The sequence below is a fragment of the Mixophyes fleayi genome, chromosome 10, assembly GCF_038048845.1.
Source record: "Mixophyes fleayi isolate aMixFle1 chromosome 10, aMixFle1.hap1, whole genome shotgun sequence".
Classification (NCBI taxonomy): Eukaryota; Metazoa; Chordata; class Amphibia; order Anura; family Limnodynastidae; genus Mixophyes; species Mixophyes fleayi.
The window spans coordinates 62,345,357-62,368,309 of NC_134411.1; the positions used below are offsets into that span (position 1 = coordinate 62,345,357).

Here is a 22,953-nt window from a genome sequence, read left to right on the forward strand (position 1 = left end):
TTAGGGAAAGTTGTGGCGTGCTAATGTCAATAGATAAAATAAAGTCTTTCAATATTATCCAAAGGTGCACCTTTTGTGATGAGTGATCCAAAGTATTTAAATAGGATATAATATTCTAGTTCCAATTAGATATTGCACATTAATGAAGAACCTGAATTAACTGACATGCAGTTAATCCGTCCGGGCGCTTGCTTCGGCAAGTCATGGATACTGTTCCAGTCGGCAGATGAGATGTTCAGTTTCCTTCAAATATGTGCACAATACAAAGAATATTTGGGCCTTTTCCATGCAATTGATGTCTGAAATTATGTTATAAGAACTCCTTACAAGCTTTCTGCAAAGTGATTTTTTTCTTAGGGTCACGGTCATTCATTAAAATTAATAAAAATAAAATAAATTTCCTATTTTGTGGAAAAGAGTGTAAATCTTTAACTGACGTGTTTCATTACCTACACAGTAATTTCTTCAGAGGAAAAATACAGCAAAACTTTGGGTAAAGTCCAGCTCACAATGAGTAGATGAGAAGGAAAAAATACAAGAACACTGTGTAAAGTCCAGCTCACAATGAAAAACCACCTATCCAGGGCGTTCCTCTTATACTCATTATCCTAATTGGAACTCTTTACCAGCTGAATGAAAAATACACCCTTAGCCTAAATGTATTTGGACATATATCAGTAATAATCCCTATTAAAACCTATTTGCATCAAGTTGGCAAAAAAAACAATATACCACAATAACAACAATATGAGCATTTTTTTTACCTGCTTTCTATAAACCCATTCTTGTTTTATATTAAATCTGTATTACATTCTAATTAGTTAATTAAAGCCTCCAAAAATATATGTGCATAGAAAACAGGTTTGAACATTTGTATAAACTTGTAAAGACAAATGTCAAACATTATCACTTGCATATCAAGTTGTTATTAAATATATATTTACTAGTAACAATTGTTTCCTAGTTATATAACAAATTACCCAACTATTATCTCATTCACAACAAAAAAAAATCATTCACGCTAAAATCAACCTGAAACCTGAACTCCCAACACCACAATCAATGCTATTCCCATAGTATTGTTTATGGTGTTGTGCCACTAGAAATCTGGTGCTTATGTACAATTAATCAACAATTATCCCATTAACCATCAAAAAATAGAACCAAACTAAATTGCTTGGTTGAATTTAAAGTGGATGAAGTCTGTGGCGGAGCTGAACTCTATACATTAGCACTTGGCAGAGTGGGAGCACATTTGGAGGTAGTGAGTCTGTAGGGTGTCTGTCAATGAACTAGCTGGCTCATCAGAGTTTAAAAATAGATTAGGTGGCATAATATGAATTGACATAAATGTTTTATGTATACTCACATTTCCTTCTAGTCCACAGGTTACAAAGAAAACTATTATCCTTCCCAAGTGATAAAAAGATAATTGGAAAAGAGACAGGGGGGTATTGAAAGAGTGATAAAAAGCAGGACTTTCCCAGATACAGGGCCAAATTTTTAATGGTAATGTAATACTTGGTACTGTCAAAGGTTCAGTTCACAGTATTTGCAAATGAAGGCAAAATATGATTTTGGAAAACACCAGAAGGTGGAGTGTTCAAAAAAATGGTTTTATATTTATTATTATTATTTTATTTTAAGTGCGGGTTGGCCTTTTTGTAAATCACATTTTAGTAAATGCCTACCTTTGTATTAGATGTGTGCATTGCTATAAGTATATAGTAAATCATTCATACTATAGCAGATCTTCTACACTTGGGACTTACAATCAAACACAAATGATTTCCTTCCAGCCAAATACGCACAGATTCTGCTATGCATTCATTCATTTGATTAGATAATCATTTATGCTTAGATACATATAGCACAATATAGGTACAATGATACTTATATCAGGAAAGATTGCACACAGATGTATAGCTTCATTTGAGATGTAATTTTGAGATGTTTTATATAGTCTTGTTAACATCAAGAAAGTAGGATTTTTTGGGGAGTGGAATTCATTTTGTTACATTTCTTGATTGGACTACTTGTTTTTCATCATCAATATTTTTATTGCAACTTTTCAAAAATATATGGGGTACAGAAAAAAGAAAAGAGAGGGAATCACACAAGGAGGAATACATGGGGATCCCTACACAGGGGAGAGGAGTTACTCAGTTGAAGCAAGGCTTATAAAATCAGCAATATACATACAGATTACAAAAAGTTCCAGCATGGCAGGGGTTCCAGAGGGTGTAGTCTGTTTGTTGGGCTGGGGGAATTCTATGAAGACCACTAGAGTGGGGAATGATGTGGAGTGATTGGACTACTTCTGATTATTAGAGGATCACAGTTTTCAATTAAGATACAAGAAAAGAATAGTTTTGAACTAAGCTTTCACTTGAAGAGAATTATTGTATGAAGAAAATAATTTTTCTTTATAATACAACTGTGAAACTAAGAAAATAAGATTTATGCTGCCAATAGGATACGTTGAAGTTCCTTTTCCACTTTAATGTCTATAGAAAATCTATTATTCTTTGAGGCAGTACAGTGGATATAAGCACCATAATTACATGTGGAAAAAAATAAATTGTAAAATAGATGTTATATGAAGGAATTTTTGTGTGAATAGAGGTTGGTGTTTCTTGTTACGTCGTCGGATCTCGTGAGTTTTGGATTCTATAATTACTGCCCTCCATGGCCATCCAGCGCCATTTCACAGAGGGACACAGAAGGGGTAGCACAGTTCTTGGCAGTATCTAGTGCAGTTGGGCAGCGTCATAGGTAAAAAGAAAGAGGAAGGATAGCAGTGTTCTTCAAAGTCTTCAGTGACCAGTGACATTCAGGAGAACTCCATTGCTAATTGTCACTGCTGAAATAGAAATAATAGGTCTGGCAGGTTTGGTCTTCTAAATATGCAGTCATATTGTACTGTGTTATATAGGTAACATACAAAAAGGAGAGCTCCATTGTTAATTGTCATTGCTGAAATACAAATAATAGGTCTGGCAGGCTTGGTCTTCTAAATCTGCAGTCACGTTGTACTGTGTTATATAGGGAGCATACAAAGAGGAGAGCTCCATTGCTAATTGTCATTGCTGAAAGAGGGCTGGCAGTGTTGTTCTTAATCTGCAGTCACATTGTACTGTGTTATCAAAATAGATTCACAGCAGAACACAGAAGACCAGGAGCACCAAACAGCTACTGGCACCAGTCATGATGATAGTAATCCCTCTACGTCATCTGCCAATGCCTATGTTAACGTGCATAGTGTTTTTAAGTCGGAAACAAAAAGGTAAAAAAAAAACACCTTTTACCTTGGGCAAGAAAAAAAGACATGTAATCCATGCAAAGTTATCTGCAGAAAAAAATAAAATTGCCAACATGCCATTCTACACACACAGTGGCAAGGAAAGAATGAGGCCTTCGCCTTTCTCTATGAGGGCTAGTTCTGCAACTGTCACTTAGGCATCTTCTTGTAAGATCTGTCATGACCAAGCAAGACCTTGTCATTCGGACTCCAAAAGTGGTGTCCAAATACTTTTATGTATAAATGCCAACCTGGAAGAAAACAGTAAGGCATTAGAGGAAAATATATCTTCTGATTCAGAAATGACACAAATCTCTGAGGAGAGTCTATCCACGAGTGCTATGTGTAATCCTGACCATTCTGATAGTGTAACCATAAAGAAGGCCCCTTTCAGCATTTCTGCAGATGTGTGCATGAACAGCCCAAGTGTAGCCGGTGATACACAAATTGAGGATGCCACTTTGGAATTGCGACAGGATGAGGGGGATATTTGTGTAGCCGTCAAGGGCGCTAATGAGGATGTTGATGAGGATGCTGTTGTTTTTGTAAGTTCTGCACCAGTGGAAGCAGTTCTTGCACGTGATAAGAAGAAGGCCATTGTCACGCCTGGGCAAAAAATCCACCTGTTATGTGTGTAATTATTTTTACCCAAATCCTGACAACAGCTGTCTAGCCATTTTTAGCGTTTGTAAAGCCACAGTGAGTAGAGGTAGGGGCCGTGACCATCTAGGAACCTCATCCATGTTGCGCCATTTTGAAGTGAGTTCATGACAAGCTGTTAGGAAAATCAAAAACTTATGCTAAAAAAATAACAACAAGCTGTCCATCATCAGCTAGGTCCCTTCTCTCAGCGGAATCCCAACACCTGCAATCTACACCCACAACACCATGCTCATCAATATCCTCAGTAACAATTGGAGTTAGTCCTGCATCCAAGTTGCTAAGGCTAGATGACTCCTCCACTATATCTGGATTCCTCAGAAGAATTCTTGAGCGTTAGTCCCACTGCTGCTGCTTCTGGGAGTGAATCTTCATCCCAGAAGCAGACCAAGAAGAAGACTACTAGTAGTTTACAGCAATTGACTGTTAAACAATCCTTTGCAAGAGGAAGCAAGTATGAAAGCTGTCACCCAGTCGCAAAGCGGATTACAGACGCCATGGTGACTATGCTAGTATTAGATCTGCATCCAATATCCACTATTAATGTGGCTGGTTTTAGACAATTACTTGAGGTCTTGTGTCCCCATTACCAAATTTCATCACGACACCATTTTACTCAAAAAGCTATTCCTCACCTCGTACCACGTAAAAATTTAATTATTGGGCTACAAAATGCCATTCTACCCACTTTACACTTAACCACAGATATGCGGACAAGCGGAACTGGGCAAACTAAAGATTAAATGACTGTGACAGACCACTGGGTTAGTGATTCGCCTTCACCAGCAGGAACAACAGCAGCAGGTACTCAAGAATGTCACATTTTTCAGAGGCAGGCTACTCTGTATATCACCAGCTTCACTAAGAGGCATACAGCTGACAATCTGTTATAAAAACTAAGGGATGTCATTGCAACATGGCTTATCCCGTTTGGAGTCAGGATATGTCATTTCTGATAATGCCACCAATATTGTGAGAGCATTACAGCTGGGTGAATTCCATCTTATTCCCAGTTTTGATCACACAATTAACTTGGTGGTGCAGAGCTTTTTAAAAAATTACAGGGACATGCAGGAGAAGTCTGTGTCCCTTTAAATATCTGGACATTTCCGTCATTCGGCAACAGCATGTAGGAGATTGCAACAGCTACAAGAGCAATTTAATTTGCCCTACCACCAACTGAAACAAGAGGTAATGACAAGGTGGAATTCATCATCATCATTTATTTATATAGCGCCAGCAAATTCTATAGCGCTTTACAATTGGGAACAAACATTGATAAGACAATACTGGGTAATACATACAGACAGAGAGGTAAGAGAACCCTGCTTGCAAGCTTACAATCTATAGGACAATGGGAGTTAGAAACACAAGGGCATGTGCTACATCATATTGCACAATGGACCAGCTAGAACGTAAAGGTAAAAGTATTGAGTGGGCTGTGTGTGTTGCAATGTTGGTCAGACGGTTGTTGTCTTGTGTTAGCAGTGTAGAGGATGGTAATATGGTAATCTAGGGAAATTAAGATGGTGGTTGAGGAATATCATAACCTTGTCTGAAGAGGTGGGTTTGCAGTGAACGCTTGAAGGTTTGAAGACTAGAGGAAAGTCTTACTATGCAAGGGAGGGAATTCCACAAAGTGGGTGCAGCCCGAAAAAAGTCCTGTAACCGAGAGTGGGAGGATGTGATGAGATGGGAAGAGAGACGTAGATCTTGTGCAGAAGACTTTGGGAAGAACGCTAAGGAGGGAATTGCAATAGTCGATGCGGGAGATGATGAGTGCATGAATTAATGTTTTTGCGGTATCTTGTGTCAGATATGTACGTATTCTGAAAATGGTCATTAGGTTTATGTAACATGATTTAGATATAGAGTTGATGTGGGGAATAAACGACAGTTGTGAATCAAGGATTACACCTAGGCAACGAGCTTGCGTGGTGGAATTTATGGTCATGTTATCAACAGAAATAGAAATGTCAGACAGGAAGCTACTGTTTTTGGGTGGGAATATTATTAATTCAGTTTTTGAAAGATTGAGTTTGAGTTGGCGAGAAGACATCCAAGATGAAATGGCAGAAAGACAGTCAGTAATGCGAGACAACACAGATGGTGAAAGATCAGGAGAGGATAGATAAATTTGTGTATCATCCGCATAGAGATGATACTGAAATCCAAAGGAGCTTATTAGTTTTCCAAGAGAAGTGGTGTAGATAGAGATTAGGAGAGGACCTAAGACTGAGCCTTGTGGTACTCCTTCTGATAAAGGCAGCAGAGCAGAGGTGGATTCAGAGAAATTAACACTAAAAGAGCGATTAGATAGGTAGGATGAGAACCAGGATAGGACAGTGCCTTCAAGACCTAGGGATTGCAGCGTTTGTATGAGGAGAGAGTGGTCAACAGTGTCAAATGCAGCAGAGAGATCCAGGAGAATTAGAAGAGAGTAATGGTTATTATTTTTTGCTGTGATCAGATCATTTACAACCTTGGTCAGCGCAGTCTCTGTGGAGTGTTGAGAGCGAAAGCCTGACTGAAGAGGATCCAATAGGTTGTTTGCTGTAAGAAAGTGTGTAAGGTGAGTGTAGGCAATTCTCTCAAGAAGCTTGGAGGGGCATGGGAGCTGGGAGATGGGGCGGTAATTTACGGGAGAATTAGGGTCAGAATTCTGTTTTTTTAAAATGGGAGTAACCACTGCATGCTTGAATAGTGATGGAAAAATACCAGTAGAAAGAGATAGATTACAGATTTTAGTTAGAGGGGGAATGAGCACAGGAGACAGGGACCTACTAATTTGTGAGGGAATGGGATCAAGAGGACAGTAGGTAGAGTAGGAAGATGGTTTGTGGGATCAAATGAAGAGAGAGTTTCAGAGGGTGCTACAAGGGAATTGAGATGATTGCTTGTCAGGGGAGATGATACCATTTCAAGCCTGATCTTATCAATTTTGTCCTTGAAATAGGAAGCAAGATCCTGTGCACTGATGTTAGTTGGAGGATTTGGGGCAGGAGGATTCAGAAGAGAGTTAAATGTGTTAAAGAGGCGTTTGGGGTTAGAGGCCTGAGCATAGATGAGAGATTGGAAGTATGCTTGTTTAGCAAGTGTCCAGAGCATTTCTATAGGAGTGGTAGATATCAGTATATGTGATGAAATCATTAGAGGCACAAGATTTACGCCAGTGACGTTCTGCTTTACGAGAAAGTTTTTGTAGAGTTCGTGTTACTGTAGTGTGCCATGGTTGGCAACGAATTCTACGCAAAGTATGTAGTGTCGCTGGAGCCACTTGATCCAGGGCAGTTGCTAGGGTTTGATGAAAATGGGGTACTGCCCAATTAGGGGAGGAGAATATAGAAATTGGGGAGAGAAGGTGTTGGAGAGAGGTGGAAAACTGTTGAAGATCAATAGAATTTAAATTCCTGCGGTTGTGAGGAGGCTTGGAAGAGTTTTAAACTAGGAAGAGTGAAGAACTGGGGGTGAGCGAGTAGCTAATAAGGTGATGATCCAAGAGGGGGAAAGGAGTGTTAAGGAAATGATAAACTGAGCATAGTCTAGAGAAAACAAGATCAAGACAGTGGCCATCCTGATGAGTAGCGGATTCAATCCACTGGGAGAGGTCAAGTGAGGAGGTTAGAGAGAGTAGTTTGGAAGCAGCATTGGAACGTGGATTAGAAATAGGGATGTTGAAATCACCAATGATGATGGTGGGGATATCAGTAGATAAGAAGTGAGGGAGCCATGCAGAGAAGTGTTCAAGAAATTGTTGGTGTGCACCAGGGGGGCGATAGATGACAGCAACACGCATAGAGAATGGTTTAAAAATCCTAACAGCATGTACTTCAAAAGATGTGAACGTGAGTGATGGGACACTTGGTAGAACTGTGAATGTGCACTGTGGGGAGAGAAGTAGTCCAACCCACCCTCCTTGTCTGCCTCCTGGTCTGGTGGTGTGGGTGAAATGGAGACCACCATGTGAAAGGGCTGCAGGTGAGGCAGTGTCTGATTGCGTGAGCCATGTTTCTGTTATTGCTAGAAGGTTTAGGTTGTTTGAGAGGAAGAGATCATGAATGGAGGTAAGTTTGTTACAAACAGAACGTGCATTCCAAAGGGCACATTTAAAGGACTTTGGAAGAGAGGGGAAGAGAGGGGAGACAGGTGATGCATTTAAGGTTTGCTGGATTTCTGTAATGTTCAGATATATGCGTGTGGGAGAATTAAGGGGGACCTGGATTAGGTGATATATCACCAGCTAATAGAAGCAGGGAGGAAGAAAGGTAGGAAAGATGATTGTAAGATGTGTGTTTTTTGTAGTTTCTGGTGGCAGGGTGCGGCTGTTAAAGTTATTGAATTTAAATAGAAAAAACAGTTCATGAGTGTTCACTAGAGGTGAGTGAAGTAATGAAGGAGCAAAGTGGACAGAGGTGTGTGTTGCAGGATGGGTGAGGGATGATATAGTCCTAAAGATAATGCCATGAAGAGAGATAAAGAAATTTTTTTTGGCAAGCATAGGGATTTATGAGGCAAATAGCAAAATGAGGGAATTAAGGAATTACCTAATTGCAATGTCCAGTGTAATCAGATAAGTAGTGCAGAGCTATGCTGCAGCAAATGTAGTTTATCCATGGATGTCTGGATAGTATAGAGTAATGATGTGGGAGCCATGTGGGGTAATGGGTGGAAAAGTTGAATGGAGAGAAATAAAGAGCAGGTGATTGAATAGCTGAGTTTTTGCAGTCATGAGAGAGTGGTTCAAAATCAGTATCAATTGTTCCTACTTGTGATAGCAGACAAAGCATTAAGTAGAACTGAGAGCACAGTGATAAGATAGGGGACTGAAATAACTGTACCATGGGTGGGTAGTGGTTGAGCAAGTAGTACAGCAGGCTGATTAAACATAGTGGATTTTGCAGTGAAAACAAACTGACAGATAAAACAAACTTTCATGAGATGAGAAGAAAATAAGTTCAGAGTCCAAAACAGTCCTCATGCTGCATGGAGCTTGTAGCCAGGGTGAGTTGAAGATATCAGAGGTAGAATATGGAGTTTCAAGTGAATACTGACTGTACTCCTTGTGTAGCTGAGGTAATTGGCAGAATGTTCTTCTCCTGTTTCCTCCTGTGTAACTCCGGTATAACTCCGAATTCTGCTGTTTACATTTTTTGTTTTACACTTATATCTATACACTTAGAGCTATACACACTAACTATGCAGCTATCACTAGCTTTGCAGCCATTCTACAATGAATATATCTGGTTAACAGACACATGTGATCAGTGTTTTTCAATCAAGCCCACAATAAAATCCCCCAACCAACACTAGCCATAAAAGGTTTAAACAAACAAATAGTGAAAGGACAACTTGCAATAAGGCTCTAGTAATTACCATTAGAAATAAAATTGCATTTTCTTAATTTCAGATCAGATTGTTGCAATAAGGCTCTAGTAATTACCTGTTGATAAAAGAGAGGAAGCAGAGATTAGACACTTCTCATAGCCTGATGTCCAGTATAACTCCGAATTATGCTGTTTACATTTTTTGTTTTACACTTATATACTTAGAGCTATACACACTAACTATGCAGCCATCACTGGCATTGCAGCCATTCTACAATTCCACCCTGTATTGCTTCTGCAGATGGAGGAACAGCGAAAAACCATCCATGCTTACTCCACAAGCCATGACATTGGGAAAGGAGGGGGCATGTATTTTACTCAAGCGCAGTGGAGAATACTTTTACGTGTTGTGCAAGGTGCTGAAACCATTTGAATTAGTTACCTGTGACGTGAATTCAGACACTGTTAGCTTGAGTCAAGTGATTCCCTTAATTAGACTTTTGGAAAAGCAGCTTGAGAGACTGAAAAGCAGATTAAACAAAGCAATTACGCTAAGTATGTCAGACTTGTAGATCAAGTATTTTATTTGCTTCGCCAGGATCCAAGAGTTATCAAAATCTTGAAATCGGATCACTACATTTTGGTAACTGTGCTTGATCCTCGTTTTAAGAGCTATGTCTTCTCTTTGTTTCCAACTGACCCAGATCTGAAGGGATGCAAGGAGCTCCTGGTGAGCAAGATGACAGCTCAAGTGTTACGTGACAGAACAGCGTCTCCTCCTTCAGTTTCTCACTCAACTGTTGCTATGAAAAAACTTAGCTTTCCAAAGAGACCCAGGGATGATGCAGATAACTTAGCACAACATTTTAACATCTGGTCTGGTCTAAAAGAATTGACTAAAAAATGTGACACCTCTGCCGTAACTCCACCTGATCCTATTATCAACATCCAAAGGATGGTGGAGGATTATTTTCACGACAGCATAGAAATGATTCATCAGATAGTCCCTTTACATACTGGGGGAAAAAAAGGGAATTTGGAGACCCATTTACCAACTCGCTTTGCACTGCCTAAGCTGCCCACCCTCCAGTGTGTACTCGGAAAGAGTTTTCAGCACAGCCGGGAACCTTGTCAGTGATCGGCTAAAGAGGCTGCTTCCTCAAAATGTGGAAAAGATGATGTTTATAAAATGAACTTCAATTTCCACGAGGAAGACCTTTCCCGCCAATTACATCAAAATACTGAGACTTCTGTAATTGTGGATTCCAGCGGTGATGAATTAATAATGTGTGAGGATGATGTACAAACTGATGAGGGTGAGGATGAGGCTGAGAATGATGACAACAACATCTTGCCACAGTAAAGTTCATTAACAGCACTGTTACCTTAGGTGCCTTGAGCCCATTGTTAGCTTGTTTTGTGGGGGCCCAAACAAACCAAGCACATCAGCCTCAAAAGTAGCACTGCTTGTCGCTGAAGTGCTTGGTTTGTTAAAGTGTGCATGTGCTTTTTAATATCTAACATAACGGTGGGTGGGAGGGCCCAAGGACAATTCCATTTTACACCACTTTCCTTTCAGCTACCACTGTGTGCGACTGTTACCTACATGTGCTACATACTGTTGTGTGCTTTGCAATAATCTTAGACACCCATTGGTGATGCAGATGACTCAGCACAACATTTTGACATCTGGTCTTGTCTACTGTAAAATAATTGACCAGAATTAGTGACACCTCTGCTGTAACTCCACCTGATCCTACTATCAACTATCAGTATACAAAGAATGGTGGAGGATTATTTTAAAAAATTTTGAACGGTATAAAGACAACAGTTTTATTAACAAAGAACAACGTTGCTTGCAGAAGTAATGTAAGCATGGATGTCTAAATAGACGTGTATATATATTATCTTCCACTTTGCTGCTGTTTCATCAATATTGCACAAAGTGTTTGTAATCTGCACTTTACGTCAAAGGTACCTAACTATATTATAATTTTTTGTGAATTGGGGCTGATTCGAAGCTCAGTGATGAAAATGAAATAACACTGGTATAGAGTAAGAAGCTTAGATTTGGATGGTCAGCTTAACGTATATCAACTTATTTGAAGTACTCTCCGGGGTTTGGGGAGTCACCTCCCTTATTCCCCAGTGCTTGCAATGTTCTTTTTGCTATGAGGTGTCTGTGGTGCAGCTCAAATGCTGCTGCTATAAAGTCTTGTTGTCACAGGAATGAAGGTCTGCTACAGAAGCCCTCTGAGACCATAATAGTTCAGTTTGAGATTGTGTGTGGATGTTCATGTGAATAGTGAAAGATTGATACTTTTAATTAATTGCATTGTTGATAACAGTCTTAATCTAGAATTTACAGTGAACACAAACCAGGAAAAATGGAGAATCCCTGGCTCTGGAAATCTGTGTAGAAGATCATTCATTAGAATAGAACATAAATTAAGCTACTTGATTATAGCAATGATATCCTGGCTACAAGTACCATCACAAAATCAGGTTTAATAATACTGTGGAAGATATTTTAAACAAAATTCTTCAAAGAAAGAAAACTTTACTAAACAAGCAAGCAATCTGAAAAAGATTGTTAGAGAGAAAGTATAGCCCATTAAAAGTTCATAAAATGCTTGAGGAAGTAGGATAAATGTATAGAAAAAAAATCTTCTTATGTATGAACCATTAAATAAGGGGAACAAGCTATTTTATCTCTCCAAATTTGTTTTTAAACATTCTAAAAAAAACATTGATCTTTGATCCAGTTACATCCCAAATAACAAAGAAATACACAGTAACAAATGGTTAATGAAAACACCAATTATTTTCCCACTGTACAGCTTGCATAGCATGTAGAGCTACCACCAGACAATTGAAAAAATACACATTTCAACATAAGGGACAACTACCTAGCAAATACATTTGTAAAAACCCTTTTAGAGAGGTTACAATCTCCTCATTTTAATAATTGCTTTGTTTTATGCACACACTCAACACTTATAACAAATTCTATTTGATCGACTTTGTATACCACAGGAAATTTAACATAGAGACAGAATGCACTCAATTAAATTTGTGATTTCTTCATCTCAAACATTATTTCTCATTTGAGTTATTAAGCGCAGACATAGGGCCATTTCTTCTTCTGGTCTGTGTCGGAATAAGCCTCTACTACTACGATCCTAAGACCTGAAGGCAACCAAGTACTGTCAAGCACATTTCACTCTAAGGAAAAGGGGGCAGGCTGTTCTAGTTCTTCATTCCATGAATTTGAGTCTAGCATATCAAAGATTGAATCTACTGACCATTTAATCATCTTTAATTACCCAATATACTTTTCCCACTACTATTATTATCATTACAACAATATAAAGAAAATAAAGCATCATATATACCTCTGTTTTATTGAATGGAAAGACTTTAAGTATTAATTGAGATTTTAACTTTATTCAGTATTGATAAAGGATAAGGGCAGCTATAAAATGATCATTCTCCATATTTCACATCACACAATTTCCTGAGGAAGTCTACACTGTAGACAGATGAAACTCGTATGGAAACAAACAGATCACACGACTATCACAATTGCAAATTGTTTTAATCTAGGAAGGCTTATGTAGCACACTTTTAGTCCCTTGACAACAGGAAGCTATGGCAGCATCTAGTGAAATGCACAACAGACAACAGGTGGCACTAAGGATAGAGCAAGCACTGGGGGAAGAAGCCAAACTTCAACCTGCAAGCCAACCTTACCCCAGAAGCAGACATATGGTGAGCAGACTCTCCAAAACGTATGTGTATGTATCTATATATTATTCTATTGTATACCAGTGCTTGAACCAGTGTTAATATTCATATTTCTCCTATTTCATTTTTATCTTGTGACAATACATCAAATATCATGAGAAATGTCACACACACACACACACACACACACACACACACACACACACACACACACACACACACACTCTGTTGAATGAAAAAAGGATTAAATGATAAAGGACATCTCTACTTTCAAAGCAATTCACCAATATTCTTTGCCCAACCTGGTGATACTTCAACTGACAAGTTTTTTATTTTCATATCATTTATATTATTGTTCATTTTAGATTTTGAATTATAATGTTATTTTATTCTATTGGTTGCGAACATTAAAATTATATTTTCATAGTTCTGCATATTGATATGAAAGGGAGATAGAAACCATACTATCTAGACTCTAGGCTCTCACAAGCAGGACCCTCTCTACCATGTGTCTCATGTCTAAACCTAATTTATCAATGTCATCTGTACTTGTTCTGTTCCATGTGTGATTTGTATTTTGTATGATTTGTAACTGACTGTCCAGAGTTAGAGAGTTTTAGTGATGCCTTACAAATAAACAATGATGGTGAGGATATCCACATAGTCATGATATGTTTATTGCATCATATACCATTTATTATACTTTTTTGTTTTTACAAGTGCTTTTGTCGGAATTGTGATCATGAGCTTCAGGAACCAGTACAGTATCAGCCCGAATCACTAGCATCACATTCTAGTTATATTTTACATGGAGTGTAAGGACAGGGCAGTACAAGATGACAGGAGCATCTTAGTAGACCCTCTTCACAAGCTGAGCGTGCTGCCTCCCATAGTCTTCATGGTGAATTTGTCATTGTTGAAATCTCATTTTAATGAAAGCAATCAGTTCAGCACAAAAGCTTCATTCATGCTCCCTTTTCTGTTAACCTTTAGTTTAAGCGTGACAAAGTTCTAATATGAAAAATGTTTAAAAACAATCTATATGCCATATTTTTTATTTAAATTGTAGTATCTCAAAACTGACGGAACTGATTCTCCTTAATATAAGATGCAGATCATTTTAGCATACCAAAGTTAAAGTACCTGATAATAAGGGGTTATTATAAGACTCACTTAAACCTTATATATACTGAAGCTAACCCCATGCTTATAATACAGACCAGATTTTAAATTAATATTTATGGAGTTAATATACCCATTTAAGTACAAAATGCAGCTAAGAAATACAATCAAAATTGTAGGTTGTACATAATATGCAATTGTCACCAAATGTCCCACAAACTGCAATAGCACAAAGTGCATTTTAGATTTTCGGCAGGGATAGAGCAACTCTGACGCCAATAAGAGCAATAAAAATTTCACAGCATTGGGCATGTCAGGTGTTGAGTGCTGATCTTGTGGGAGACCTGTCTACATGTATGATTGTGTGGGGATGGGGTGCCCTTGGCATATATGATGTTGCCCGAACTCAACAACAAATGGATCTGAAGATATATGTGGTGATTAATATGGGTATAGGTCTGCTCTACACAATATACTACAGGATACATCCAGTATATATGTGGAATATAAGTTCGCAAAAGAATGCACAGAAGAAAAATGTTTCAATTAATGTTACCTGTTAATAATATAGGAATTAATGATAACATTACAAAATTTATATTTTTTTCACGAAATACATATATTGGTATTTTACGAATGTCTACTATACATAAAATATTTTTTTACAGTTGCTCCTGATTGCAAATACATGTAATAGCATGCGTACACACACTAGTAATCGTCACTTAGACTAGACCTGTAGACGGAGTAAGAGATACAGCTGAGAAATGCCCAGAGCTTGAATCAGATGCTGCGCTTGAGATTGGCATGCCCTTAGGCTACAAAAACAAGTTCTGAGTGTCTGGCGCTCCACTAGGGCTTGCAGCCTCCTGTATGTTTAGAAAATACTACCAGATGTTTTAATCAGATGTATCACAAAGAGGTTAAGATACATAAAGCGCTTCCTTCAATTGCACCTGTTGATATTTCACCACCGTTGAACTTTCATTCTATTGCAGCAAATATCTACATATAAAAAACATAACTTTACATAGCATAACACCATTAAGCCAATTGTGTGAAAGGATTTCTATGGGAGAGATTGTGTATATTTAGAGGGTTACACCTTCCAGTCCCGTGTTGACACCGCCGTTCCACACCCCTAAGTATATGCACTTACAAGAGGTAAATGATATGCACGCCAAACACTAATCAACCAGATGTCTGTGAACACTCCAATGTATCCTGCACAGCCCAAAACATCCAAACGGTATCATACCCTTCTTCACTTTTAGTGACCTCGATCCCGTAGGAAACACAAAAGAAAAAGAAAAGCAATCTGGTGCTTTATCTTTTATATAAAACATTTATTTATTTAGGGTATGGACTATGGACAAAATGCCCCTTTCCTGCCCTGTTCCCTCCCTGAATTCATAGGCTATATAAGTGTCCTTTGCTCTCAAAGATGATTTGAACTTGTGTACGTTCTGTGGCATATTGTCTGGTTCTGGGCATGCACAGAGTGATTTTGTGGATTGTATGCACAAAATTGTTGTTTATGTCCCTTGATGGATCAGGCCCAAAGACTTTAGGATCCAAACAGCCAGGGGTAAATGTATCATAGCCCGGTTTTTGCAACTCGCGGGAGATCGGCATCTTCGCAGCTTAAATTTAAAACGGCACTGCCTTGTAAAGGGAAGTTTCCCTTTACAAGGCAGCACCGCTTTAAATTTAAGCTGCGAAGACGCCTTTCACGGGCACTAGGAGTCTTGCCCAGGATTTCACCAGATGACTGGGCTTACCAGAGTAGTGAAGTTCTCACAACGGTCCTCTGGTAGCGGGGTGACTAGCGGAACAGATATCACAGCAGATGGAGAGAGAATGCCAATAAATAATAGGAAAGTCAGTGACTTGCAGCAATCTTTGGTCAATGAATCAGCGACTAGCTGATATAGTGGAAAGGCAGATTTGAACACGGAGATCAGGATGGACGTGAGTAGATGCAGGGAGGTAGCAGGGAAGTCAGTGGTCTGCGTACAGCAAGTTGTACCACTGCTTATGGTGAAGAGACTTGTCCAGGTGCAGGTAGGTAGCGGGGAAGTCAGTGATCTGCGTATAGCAAGTTGTACCACTGCTTATGGTGAGAAGACTTGTCCAGGTGCAGGTAGGTAGCGGGGAAGTCAGTGGTCTGCGTATAGCAAGTTGTACCACTGCTTAATAGGTGAGGATGTGTACAAGTGTTGATGAGTGGAAGCATACAAAGATAATAGGATGCAGACACTGAGAGCACAGAGGAACTTGATCCCAATAGGTATGCAGCGTATCCAACAAAGTCTATATAACGGTATGTGTGGCGCTGCTTGGTAGAGACTTGCTCAGCACAGATATGCAGGCCAATAATGGATAGTCAATCACAGTTATGCATATAACGACTGAGTAGTACGGTTAATTCCAAACAGGTATGCAGCGTAACAATAACAGTCTATAGCAGGTATGGATACCGCTGCTAAGCGTGGAAACTTGTCCTAGCGGATATGCAGAGTAAACGTAGAAAGTCAATAACAGATAGGCATACCGCTATTCAGTAGAACAGTCTGTCCACAGGGAGATGCAGGAACTGCAGAGACGCTGGACGGCAGAGACGAGTGTAGGGACCACAGGTGAGTAGATCCGGTAATGATCCAGCTGAGGACACAGGCAGGAAACAGGAGACTGTAGCAGGTATGGAAACCAGCGATGAGAAGCACAGGGAATCCACAGGAACTGAAGACACTAGTAGTACACAGGAGATGGTAGCGGGTATGGAAACCAGCAATGAGTAGATCAGGAATCAGCAGGAAACTGAAGACACTAGTAGAACACAGGGAATACCTTCAGAGACTCACAGGGAATGAGACTCCAAGATCAGGCAATGAGGTAATGCACACAGGTGCCTTAAATAGGGAGATGCCTGATCAACCAATTGGATTAAAAGCAACAGTCACAAGAGTTCTTGGGAGCTGCGCATGCGCAGTCCATTAGGATGGCGGACGGCCGCGGTTTAGGACTGGTGCCGGCAGAAAAGCTAGGGAGCCACGCACCAGCGCAGAGGCACTCACGGTCCGGTGAGTGACAACGCCAAACTCCCGCGAGTTGAAAAAAACGGTATGATACATTTACCCCCCAGTCTGATTTGACTCTACCTGTAGTAGAGGCACAGAGATTAACGGAGGGTACCCTGCAAGGAGCTGTGTGATTAACTGCTATCCCTTTGCAGGTTGCAATCCTCCGTACAGGTATCAGAGATTGCTGACATGAAGACTGAATCAAATTTTAATGCAGGTTAGCATGGTGTAGATGGAATTAACTAGGGAGACACTGGCATGGATGGAATAACCAGGAAGACTTCAGCATGGATGGAATAACCAGGAAGACACTGGCGTAGATGAAATAACCAGGAAAACACCGACATGAATGGAATAACCAGTGTGGAACACACTGTAAACATTATATAGAAGTGTACTAACAAGATGTTGGTCACAATATTCTACACTATAAGTGGTGCCAAAGGAGAAGATGATCCCCAGCATCTCCAGAACAAGCAGGAAGAGAATGCTGGACCCTCCGATGTTCTTACCGGTGCCGGCGCGTTCCTCTTGCTTGTTCCAGTGAAACAGAAATATATCAATATATAATGAGAAAATAATTTGATAATTGTGTCAATTGCTTCAATGAGAACCGGTCCTATCTAATGTGTTTACTTTTTATGAGGAGATAAGTTTGAAACTGAATATTGGTAGTTCAATTGATATATTTGAATTTAGTGAAGGCTTTTGATACTGTTCCACATACCAGCCAGGTACATAAAATGAGACTACAAAGTCTAGTACTCTCTTGCAGTGTGGCAGATGCTCACAAAGGGGCAAATAACTTGGAAAGAGAATTGGTTGAGGTCAGAAGAAAAAGGGTAGTTATAAATTGAACATACTCAGACTCATATTTCAATTTTTTTATTAATGATTTTGTAGAAGTCCATATTTGCTAATGACACTAATAATTTAGAAGAACTAGGTTTGGGAAAAAGAGTTCCTTAAAGTTGACCTCATTCATATGTAGAAATATATTCTGTCTCCACATCAACAAAATTAGAATCTGTGGGGATTTTTTTTTTCCAGTCCTACTGTGTAGCTATAATGTGATCAAATTATGGGCAGAGGAATTGAGGCAAGCACAGAGTTAAATATTAGAAGGAGAGTTTCCCCCACAGCCCTGTCAAATGATGTGGGAAGATTGTGTTGTTAAACAAAGTTCATACTTTTGCTATTTTTTTAACCAAAGTGTATGGACTTAACACAACAAAATGGTGGCATCTATAAAATGATATATGTTCTGTTGGGATGAGCTGGGAAGATGATGGTGTGCCTAATTAAATGCGCTAGACACATAAGTGTGCCTCACTTTAAACCTACATTTCTAAAATTGTTGTTGGAATGTAACCAGCCCAAAAAAAATATGCCAAAATAGACTAAAACAAAATAAATGTCTCAGCAATGCTGATGTTAAATTGATGAGCAAGGGGGATCAACTTAAACTTTACTAAAACTTTGCTTTGCAATTGTGACTGTGTATTTTATTTACTTATTTTTACATTTGTGGTGTCATGAGCTTATACTGAAACCACAGTGGGTGGCTAAGCTGCCATTCTTGGGGTCACAATCTTCTTAGTTTCCCTGGCCCTGGGGTTCGGGAATAAGGATTTTTATCACATGGTTTGTAGACTCTGGGAGGGATAGCATGGAGCTTGGAGCTGGATTCCACTTTGCCATGTGTACCCCAAACCCAGACTGCGTGCCATACTCCTAAACTCAGCCATGCCCCAGATGTTATATAAAGTAAATATAAATAGAATAGAAAGTAAAAATAGATGTATCATTGTTTTTGCATGAAGTTTGGATTTTTTTCAACACATTGTTTGCAATATCATGCAAACCACAATTGCATACATACTGCAGTTTGTGTTTTCATACAGCATCTATAAACGTCACTTCATAAATTCTGGCCTTTCAGAATTGTGCACATGAGATAAGATATCTGACTGGAAATAACTTGACATTTCAGATAAAACTGTGTGAAAGATGTTTGGTCTTAGACATCATACATTTGCATTGACTAGTATTTAAACTCTTTATGAGTAACTAGCAGTGAGGTTGTTTTGAAAAAAAAAGTTTGTTATCAGAGCTACTATCAACTAACACAGGTGCAGATGCTTATTGTGGGCCTATTGGCCAGCCATTTGGAGCTCCATCAAACACATTGTTGCAATTCATATATGTAGCTTTTTCTGAATTATAAAGGTGTTCTCCTACTGAGTTATGATGGAGTTGAAACAGTTTATCACTGGGGAACTGCTGTTCAAACTCAGACAGAAATCCACAATTTAGATGCACTATTTCATTATTTCCTATGACACTGTATTGAAAGCAGCAATAGTGGTATAATCTGACCCACTAATTTGTTGGGATCATGTTGTAAAATAACTATTGATGTCCTTATTGTGTATACAGTAAAAAATCCCAGCCTAGCACTGAGAGCTCTAATTATGAACTATGCCTAGATGATTATATTGAAAGTAGGGTGGCATGATACATTGGCACACAGTCTGCCCTCCCTGTATGGTGTGGTATCTTGGACCCACCAAAAATGTGGGTCTGGCGTAAGTAAATGATTATTCCTACCATTTCTCATGTCTGATTGAGAGCTCATTTAACACAATTATATTTATTATTCTGACTGTTCATGTAAGACATGTTCTCATTTTTTTAGTTATATCATCATCATCATCATCATCATCATCATTTATTTATATAGCGCCACTAATTCCGCAGCGCTGTACAGAGAACTCATTCACATCAGTCCCTGCCCCATTGGAGCTTACAGTCTAAATTCCCTAATATATACACACACTCACACAAAGACAGACAGAGAGGGAGACAGACAGAGACTAGGGTCAATTTTTGATTGCAGCCAATTAACCTACCAGTATGTTTTTGGAGTGTGGGAGGAAACCGGAGCACCCGGAGGAAACCCACGCAAACACAGGGAGAACATACAAACTCCACACAGATAAGGCCATGGTCGGGAATCAAACTCATGACCCCAGTGCTGTGAGGCAGACGTGCTAACCACTAGGCCACTGTGCTGCACTTTCTAGCTTTTTCACATAATTTCCAGATTTGCCTGTAAATTTTCAGTTTTAGAGTATTTTTGTATCTTGTTCAAATGTAATTTTTAAAGAAAACCGTTACTTTACAACTTTTAAGAAACTTTTTTTAATCTTTCTTGTAAGGCATACCTCTCTTTTACAGTCCTTGTTTTTGAACCACAAAAACCACAATTTCTATCAGTCCCTTAATCTTCAGTGCAATAACTTACTTCTTTCTCTCTTCCTTTACTTTTCATTGTTTGTTTTGTCTTCAGATATTTATTAATCCTTTGGAAAGCTTCCTAACTCAAAGACCACACTAAATCCCTTTGGGATGATGGTATTTAAGTTATATATCCATTTTGTTTCTTCTTGTGACATATAGGTCACATAATCTCCATCCCTCCAGGCTCTTGGTATTTTAAAGGCCTATAAACTTCAGGCAGACTGGGTCGCGGTTATGTACCAGTATAAAATGTTCTCTGATACTTTCATTTTGGTGTTTCTTATATGTTCAGATATGTTGGTGCTCTGTTTCCTTATTATCCACCCTACATTCTGAAGGCTAAATTGATATTCCAGCAGGCAAACCAATTCCTTTGTGCTGCATGTTATCTTCTCCTTTATTTCACATTTGGTCCCCTTAGAATTTGATGTAAATTCAATTTGGGGTTTACTATTAGAAACCTTGGTTTCAACTTTCTTCCCATGTTGCCATAAACAGGTACACATGACTATGGGAAAATTTGGTACCCATTGCCACGCCGTGAACATATAGTAACAGCGCCAAAACCAAAATAATCACGACCCATTATGAATCTTGGGGAGATAGTAAAACACAGGGATCCTTGAACAATTCAGAATTAAATATATATATTCATATTATATTGTTGAATATCCACTCCTGTGGCCTTTTTTCCAATAGCTGTGTTAGTGAGGTCTCCTATTATTTTGTAGGGTCTCTCTTTAAAATCTCATAGGTGGAAAAGTCAGATAAGATTCTATTTCTTCCATGATATATGCATATTTTTCTAAAATGACAAATGTACCCCCCTTCCATATTTTCTTCTCTATTCCAAATTTTTAGAAATTTACTCTATATCGTCTTCTACAAGTTTATTTTAAAAAAAGTCTTGATAAAGGGACCCCTAAGATATATTGCATAAAATTCAGATTTCTTTTTGATTGATATATGTTTAAATGTACTACTTGAAACCTCATATTTAGGTAGCTCTCTTCTCTCTTGTTTCTCAAAATCTGACCTGGGCTTTTAGTTCCACTGGGCATGTAGGAACCAGCTAAATGCGTCACACATGCGCATATCCCTTGAGATTTGTCTCAGGAATCTAGCTGTATGTTAACTTTCACTGGGTCATTACGCAGAAGCAGCTGAGTATCCTAAAGAGGGACAAACAGTTATATTCTCTGAAGTGCAATTTCTTGCTTATTTAAATTATCTAATGTGATTGGTATGAATTAAAGCATAATTAGACTAGTATTTCCTGAAATGTTCTTATTTAGATATATTTATTGATTTCTATGTAACATTTAGATATGCTCTTCAGTTTATAAAAATCCACATTTCTTCTTAACTTATTAATATACTTATTAATCCTTATGTAACATTTAAAAAAAAGTAAGTTGAAACATTTTTATTAGATTTACAAGTCAAATGATTGTGGGTGAATGAAAAAGTATTTTTTTCCCCCCAAAATAAATACAAATATAATTTTAAGGTATGTTTATTTATTATTTAATAAATACGCTTTTTTTTTTACCATAATGCACTTTTTAGTTATGTCTTAGTATGTTTGTGTCTCTTTACAGGTGTGGACAGATTTAGTGATGACATCTACAAGATGCTTGGTTTCAAGCCTGGCCTCTACTGGAGACTCTGTTGGAAATTTGTGAGCCCTGCTTTCCTTCTGGTTAGTAAAAACAAACTTAGAATTAAAACACATCAAAGATCCATGATTTATAATTATTATGCACTGTATTTAACATAGATTGTGCAGATTAGCACAGTATGTTCAGTTTCCAATTAATAATAGCTGTCGTGGATCTGAGAATATTTTAACACATTTCCTACAGTTAATCATTTCCTGAATGCCAGTAGTAAATCTGGACCATGTAACATGGATCTGTTTTCCCTGTAATGAGGTATTTCCAATGTCCCCTCCAAAATGGAATTGCACTTACTGCATACGATTCCAGTAGTGTGTCCCTGAGCTGTTTCATTAAGTATGTGAGCACTGAACATCCAATTTGGAGACCCTATGAAGTCAACAGTGACTTTCTCCATGAAGGGTTGACATGATCAATATCATCCCTGCACCCTATCAATAATAACAGATACCTGTTTTAAGTGATATTACAATGCTGAGGTACAGGGGAGACCTGGTTATGGTTCCATTACACCCCTGACTTTGCCCCAAGACCCCGGGATGGGTGGGAGGGATTGCTGCCCTGGGCCAAGAGAATGAGATAACTCCACCCCACTCTTTTACACTGATCCCTTATGCCTGCCTCTTCATGACACTTACTTGCGCATTACCCTCCTACTCCTTTTGTTAACCCTTAGTGATCCACCCAAAGCTTTTAGTTTTCACTCAGGCTTACTCTATCCCTCAGTTCTCATA

General features: G+C 38.7%; 1 protein-coding gene across 1 annotated transcript in view; it reads left to right on the forward strand.

The window, feature by feature from the left end:
* SLC6A2 (solute carrier family 6 member 2) overlaps nucleotides 1-22,953 on the forward strand; it is a 548,687-nt gene that overhangs the window by 453,222 nt on the left and 72,512 nt on the right. Inside the window, exon 11 of the mRNA XM_075188836.1 lies at nucleotides 22,142-22,242. Coding sequence (XP_075044937.1) covers nucleotides 22,142-22,242 — 101 coding nt within the window. The remainder of the gene's footprint in view (nucleotides 1-22,141; nucleotides 22,243-22,953) is intronic.